The 7,423-nt window shown below is 44.9% G+C and overlaps 1 protein-coding gene and 1 pseudogene across 1 annotated transcript in view; both read right to left on the reverse strand.

Moving 5' to 3' along the window:
• The window catches only part of LOC100957808 (PDZ domain-containing protein GIPC2-like), a 45,141-nt gene extending 38,988 nt beyond the window's left edge, over window positions 1–6,153 (reverse strand). The window contains exon 1 of the mRNA XM_003784301.2: window positions 5,902–6,153. Within this exon, the coding sequence (XP_003784349.1) occupies window positions 5,902–6,153 (252 nt within the window). The remainder of the gene's footprint in view (window positions 1–5,901) is intronic.
• Window positions 6,154–6,819: 666 nt separating this feature from the next.
• Window positions 6,820–7,222, reverse strand: LOC111723303 (annotated as a pseudogene).
• Between the last annotated feature and the right edge of the window lie 201 nt (window positions 7,223–7,423).

Below are 7,423 nucleotides of genomic sequence, written 5' to 3' on the forward strand. Positions count from 1 at the left end.
TCATGCTGTATATGTTAAACGTTAATATATACAACTCTAAGAATGTTCTTAAGGATGAGCTGTGTTTCTCACTGCCCACCCCCCATCAGAGACTAGTCTCTTTCCTTACAGTAAAACACAAAATTAACACCCACATAAGGTATCAGTATTATAACCTGTAATAAAGCTGTAAAGATACAGCGTTTAAGTACTGAATCTGTGAGGATTCTTTTATTCAACAAATATTTGTTGGGCTCCAACAATGTTTCAGATTCAATCTAGGCCCTTGGGGCTGCATCAGTAAATTAAAAAGACAAAAATCCTTGCCTTTGTGGAGCTTATAATGGAGGAACAGGGAAGACCATAAAATAAGAAAATACACAGAGGATAATAATATGCTATGGGAAAATTAAGTGGAGACGGGACTACAGGGTGCTATACTGCTAGATGGAGTGATCAGTGCCAGCCCCACCAAGATGATGACATCTGAGCAGGCTTAAGGAAAAGTATTCTGTAGAAAGAGGTTCCGGCATAGATAGGGTGACCAGACGTCCCGCTTTTGGCAGGACAGTCTAGCTTTTCAACAATTTGTCCCACATCCCGTGGCTTTTTTAAAAAGTCCTGATTTTTAGAAAGAATGCACAAACAGGTGGGAGAACAAGAAGGGAATATACAGTTTTCGGCTGCCATGTGGCTATTTTGCCAGAATAAGGGTTTTATATTATTTTTGTTAATTTTATAATGTTAAACTGTAATAATAACAAATAATTGCTGAGAAGTGACTATCGAGAACTGCTTATCAAAGTTTGCATTGTTGTCAAGCCCTGCCCTGCCCCATCCCCTACCCTGACCCCAGCTCCGCCCCACCCCACCCCGCCCCACCCGGCCATGTTGTCCCACCTTACCGATATTAAAATTTGGTCACCCTAGGCATAGACCACAACTAGTGTCCTCAATTCAAAGAATAACCAGGAGGCCAGACTGGCTGAAGCAGAAGGAACTATGATTTGGGAGAGGTAACAGGGCCACAGCCAGTCACAGAGCTTTGGCTTTTGTTCTAAGTGAGAAGAAAAGCCATGGAGGGTTTTGAGCTGAGAATAAGATACGAACTGAATCTCATTAAAGATTGCAACTGTTGAGAAGTTCTGCTATAAAGGAGAAATTTGGTGGTAGCACATGGGATGGGAACAGGTGTCACAAGAAGATTGGTTTGTTTTAAGAGAAACAATAGCATGCTTGTGAGTGTAGAGTTTGAAATTAAAAATCCCATTCTTGCCTTTTCTGCTTCTCACGTGCACTGTTTATGTGACTGCTTTATGCAGGGAGAGGTGAGTTAGCGAGTGACTTATTCATTCAATGAACAATTTGGTATCTAATATCATACACAAACTAACATAACCAAGTCAAAGGAAGTAATTTCTGAATTCTATCAAGAAACTAAGTCTGAGTTTCCAGTTTCTGGATGTGTAAATCTTCTAAGTACAAAACTGATTTATTTATTGCTAAAATAAATAGCCAGGTGTTGTGGTGGGCGACTGTAGTCCCAGCTACTTGGAAAGTTGAGGCAAGAGGATCCCTTGAGCCTAAGAGTTTGGTGTGCTATGAACTATGACCCCACAGCACTCTACCAAGGGTGGCAAAATGAGACCCTCTCTCAAAGAAAAAGAAAGAAAGGAAAAAGGAAATTTTTGTTTTGTCCTCACTAATATCTCAAACATTATTTATACCACCATTATTGAGAAAACTGCTTGCTGGGGTAATGGGAGGGAATGGAAGGGGAGACAGCATCTCCCTGCTATTCATTTGATTTTTTTTTTCTTTTGAGTCTCATTTTATTGACCTGGGTAGTCTACCATAGAGCCATAGCTCACAGCAACCTCAAACTCTTGGGCACCAGTGATCCTCTTGCCTCAGCCTCCCAAGTGACTGGGATTAGAGACAACAACCACCACCACGCCCCACTAATTTTTTATTTTTAGTAGAAATGGGGTCTCGCTCTTGCTTAAAGTGGTCTTGAACTCCTAAGCTCAAGCAATCTACCTGTCTTGGCCTCCCAGAGTGCTAGGATTACAGGCATGATGCACCTCTCCCAGCAGTTCATTTAACTTTAGAAGTTACTTCTGTTTCAAAGTGAACTAGCAAGCTACTAATGATATAATGTAATGACCGATACCTTCTGGATAGACTGTGTATTAACTCTTTTCAGTACAGATGGAAAGCTTGCATTAATGCTGGTTATATGCATAAGGATGCTGGTATACTATGGGGCTTATAAAAATTTATTTATGAGCTTTACAAATAGACAACCTACACAGTGGGAAAGGATATTTGCATATTTTGAATCAGATAAAAGCTTGATAACTAGGATCTATAGAGAACTCAAGTTAATCCACATGAAAAAAGCCAACAATCCCATATATCAATGAGCAAGAGACATGAATAGAACCTTCTCTAAAGAAGACAGACAAATGGCTAGCAAACATGAAAAAATACTCATCTTCCCTAATTATTAGAGAAATGCAAATCAAAACCACCCTGAGATATCATCTAACCCCAGCAAGAATGGCCCACATCACAAAATCTCAAAATTACAGATGCTGGCATGGATGTGGAGAGAAAGGAACACTTCTACATTGCTGGTGGGAATGCAAACTAATACAACCTTTTTGAAAGGAAGTATGGAGAGCCCTCAAAGAACTCACGTTAGACCTCTCATTTGACCCTGCAATCCCATTACTGGGCATCTACCCAAAAGGAAAGAAAATCCTTTTATCATAAGGACATTTGCAGTAGACTGTTTACCACAGCTCAATTACAATTGCCAAAATGTGTAAACAGCTTAAATGCCCACCACCCAGGAATGGATTAACAAGCTGTGGTATATGTATACCATGAAATACTATTCAGCCATTTAAAAAAGATAGAGACTTTGCAGCCTTTTTATTAACCTGGATGGAAGTGGAACACATAATTCTTAGTAAAGCAGCATAAGAATGGAGTAGCATGAATCCTATGTACTCAATTCTGATATGACAATTAATTACCTGGTACCTGGTGGTGGCTGGGGGAAGGGGAGAGCAGAGAGAGGGAGAAGGAGGGAGGAGGGTGGGGAAAGGATGAGCAGAGAGAGGCAAGGAGGGAGGGTGTGGGAGAAGGGAAGCGCAGGGAAAGGGAAGGAAGGAGGGCGTAGGGTCTCAGTGTGTGACACACCTTTTTGGGCCAAGACATAATTATAAGAAGGACTTTACCTAATAAATGCAATCAGCATAACCTGGTTTCTTGTACCCTCAATGAATCCCCAACAATTAAAAACAAATTATTTATGAGCTTTGGTTTAGCACATCAGAACAGCCTGTGCTCATTATCATGGAATTTTATCTTGCAAGTCAGTGCACTGAAAGTGTTGAACTCAGCTCCCAGGTATTGCCAAGAGACTCTGGAAAACTTAGGAAGCAATATAGCTTCAAGGAATTTGGAGTGAGGAAAAAAAAAAACTGCATTCATATCCAGCTTTGCCACTTGCTATGTGTAATTCTGAAGAGTCTGAACCTGAAAGCTTCAGTTTCCCCTCTGTGAAGCAGAAATATTAATAATAATACAGGAGAATCTCCATAGTTGTCCACCTGCCTACACTGACCACCTCCTTAAGTTGACCTGATTTTCATAGTAAGGACACGCACCACATGGACATATCAGTACAGTGGGCCCAGTTCCTCATGCTGACTACCTCCATATGTTGGCCAGTTGTTACAGTCATTGGGTGATCAACTTACTGAGTTTCTACTGTATCTACTTCTTAAGGATTAAGTGGATTGAAAGTCAAGTATCTTGAGCTCGGGGCGGCACCTGTGGCTCAAAAGGGTAGGGCGCCCGTCCCATATGCCAGATGTGGTGGGTTAAAACCCAGCCCCAGCCAAAAAAATAAAATAAAGAATAAAAAAAAAAGTATCTTGAGCTCAGAATAAGGATGAAGGAAACTGTTAATGCAAAGTGCAGATGCTCCTAAACTTACCAGGGGGCTACATCCCAATAACTCCATCATTAGGCAAAAATAACCTAAGGCAGAAATGCATTTGATACCCCAGTAAACCCACTAAACCCAAGGGAAAGTCAAAAAATCTTAAGTTGAACCTGTCATATGTTGGGGACCATCTGTAACTAAAACTGAAGGGTCTGCTTACAAGAGAGACATTTAAAGTCAGTTAAGCATGCTGATAGATTCACTGACTTAGAAATCAGAAGACACAAATTTAAATAATAACCCACCTTTTTTCTTGCTAATTCCATGAAAAAAAAGTGCAATCACTTTGTACCTTAGTCTCCCATTTAACTGTTAGGCATTAATAATGTTAGTTATTTATCAAGCACTGGCCATATACCATGCAATCTGATAGGTTCACATGTGGCCCGGGTTACATATGACTCCAGTCTTCACAATACGTTCAAGGTACGCATTCTTATCTCTGTTTTACAGGTGGCTAAAACTGAGATAAATTAGACTTGTTCAAAGTCACACAGCTAGATAGTAAAGGGCAGAAGCTGGTTCCACATCCAAGTTTACATATTTTAACCTGCCACCCACCTCCCCTAGAGAAGATTAGAGGAAATTATTCCTGTAAAAGTATTTTCTGAACTGAAAATTCTCATACAAAGTATTAGTCATATCCTATATTAACATAAATAATTCACAAGCAGGTTTGTGATTTGCCCCTTGGTCCGCGGGGACCCTGAAAGAAAAAGGGTGACACTTTGTCTCTCTTACATCTCCTCTTGGAATTTTGTCGTGACCTCAATTTCCCTTGAACAGACCTGATAAACAACTAAAGAACAGATGTCCAGATGCCCCTGTGCACCACTCGCCACCCGGGGCAGTTCTCTGCACGACTGGGAGTCAGTCCAGTAAAATCATGCGCTCTTCCTAGAAATGTGGACAAAACGTTTTCTTATTCTAACTTTCACACCAACATTTGCAGTTTACTCGGGTAAGCACAAATAAAGCGCTCACATAAACAAATGCTTTCCAGATCGTGCCGATATCAAACTCTGGGTCAGGCCCACATGCAGTCTAATTAAGGGAAATTGCAGTCCCTTATAGGATGTAAAAGTTAAAGCTGATCTCCCATGAAAATGCTGTTAACTGGTCTCGCGTGATTACGTGATTCTCTAGGTTACCCACCCTTGGAATAACAGCCCAGCTTTATTAACTTCTTGGGAATGCCACCAAAGAGTTTCTAGACCACACCTATGGAGCATATGACAAGGGTACAAGTCAAATCTGTGAAATATAGAACATAGATGTTTTGGCACAATAATCAAGTAAATGAGGTGAAAGCTATGATGACTGGTTTGATGTAACCATGTCAGATTGTATTTTTTAAAAATCAGCACATTGTACCCCACATATGCGTGAATGTATTCATGAACTATGTGTATTTGACTTAATAAAATTAAAAAAAAAAAAAGAAAGAAAAAAGAAACGACACATGAGGGGCAAAGCGGGCCTTGGCTTGGGCTCACATGGAAGGCACTTCAATTGTTTTCTCCCGGTAATTTAGGGAGGTGGGCAGCGTGAGACCCTCTCACCCCTGCAGAGGAAACCAGAGAGTGGCTCCAGATCAGATGGGAGGTGTTAAGTTTGTCAGGCCAGACCGGCTCTGGGGAGACGCTCACGCCCCATACGACTGAATCTGAGACGCCTCCGCGTGTGGAGGAAGGTTGCCTGGTCCCAGGCTCCGGGATAGGGGAATGTGGCTTTCTCTGCTCCTGGTACTTAACCTGCGCCCCTCCCGGTGAGGCTCAACGCGGTCCCCCGGGACGCTCCTGGGGACTCCAGCCCGCATCTGGGTCCCCAGCCCGGGCGACTGGAGGGGCGAGGCGGAGAGACAGGGAGAGGGCGGTCGGCGCTGGACACCGGCCCCTTACCTCTGACGGCGAGATCCCAAACATGTCCGCGATCTTGGCGTAGAGCTCCTGGATGCTGGAGAAACCCTCCACCTGGTATGCGGGGCTGCCGTGCGCCAGCAGCGTCCAGAAGACCAGGCTGGTCGCAGGGTCCGGGGGTACGGGGGCGCTCCCGCTGGCCGCGCCCTTCTGTCTGCGCTCCGCATGCAGGGAGGTCTCCGTGGGCTTGGTCTCCGCAGGCTTGAACAGCCATTCCCACAGCCACCGAAGCATCCTGCCCAACTGAGTAGTGCACGGACCCACCTACGCCACCGTCTCGGCCCGCGCCTCGGACTTTGCGCCCCGGACCCAGTGCAGGTAAGTGTCGCCGCTGGGCCAATGGCTGTGGCGCTTCCGCCTGTAGAGCTGAGGCGGGTCACCCTCCTCCAACCGCAGGAGCGCGCACCTGGCCCGAGGCTGCCGGCCGCCCTCCCTCTGGAGGGATCTGGAGAGAATGAAAGTTGTGCATACGGTCCCTCCTGTCATCTCCCCCTTGGGGAAAACGACTGGACTTCCGCGAAGGCCTGGGGACCCCGAAGCTCCAGAACGTTCCGACCTGGAATGCAAACTCGCCTCACCCTTCAGGGCTTCCCATAAGTTCCTATTCGGCACTTACACTTGATGTGCCTCTCTGGGACTTCGGGATACACAGTTAAGCTAAGGTGACCAGATTTTAACATTGGTAAAGCGGGACACCATTGACGGGGGCGGACTCTTTTTTTTTTTTTTTTACCAATCTTAGTTTATTTATTTAAGCCATCAAAGGGAGGGAAGACTGGTAATCATATGATAAAAGAAGGTGAGCTTAGGGTCCTGTACACTTTCTCTGGTCCACCTGCAGAGTAATGGTCCAAACTGAAGCCGTGGTCCCCAATGTCTGGGTAGTGGTCTAAGTTCTCTTTATTCATCTTCATAACCAGATGGAAGTGGATTCACGTGAGGGTTGTGGAATAGTATGGTTACCATCTCCCCAGGGAAAGGGCTTGGTCCTGATGCGAAGATGGGAATAAGGGATGAACTCAGGTCTCTCATGTTCTCCGTGGCAGGATTTCAAGTAGACATTCAGCATACTCACTCCCACCCTGGGAAGGGTGACAAAGAAGGTGAGGGCCCTCCACATGCGAGCTGAGCCCTCCTTGCTGTGGACACCACTCGACATGAGCCACCCCAGCTGTGGGATAGACCGACCCAACCACCTGGAAAGCCTGAACGCAGCCACTGCCATTTTTGACCTGGACTACCTCCAAAAATCAGGACTTTTTAAAAATGCTGTGGGATGTGGGACAAATTGTTAAAAATCAGGACTGTCCAGCCAAAAGCAGGACGTCTGGTCACCTTATCCTCGCCTCTTTCAGGATCCCAGTGGTTGCGGCTAATCTTTTTTTTTGAGACAGAGCCTCAAGCTATCCCCCTGGGTAGAGTACCATGGCATCACAGCTCACAGCAACCTCCAACTCCTGGGCTCAAGCGAGTCTCCTGCCTCAGCCTCCCAAGTAGCTGGGAC

The sequence above is a fragment of the Otolemur garnettii genome, unplaced genomic scaffold, assembly GCF_000181295.1.
Source record: "Otolemur garnettii isolate 467f Iridium unplaced genomic scaffold, OtoGar3 scaffold00010, whole genome shotgun sequence".
Lineage (NCBI taxonomy): Eukaryota > Metazoa > Chordata > Mammalia > Primates > Galagidae > Otolemur > Otolemur garnettii.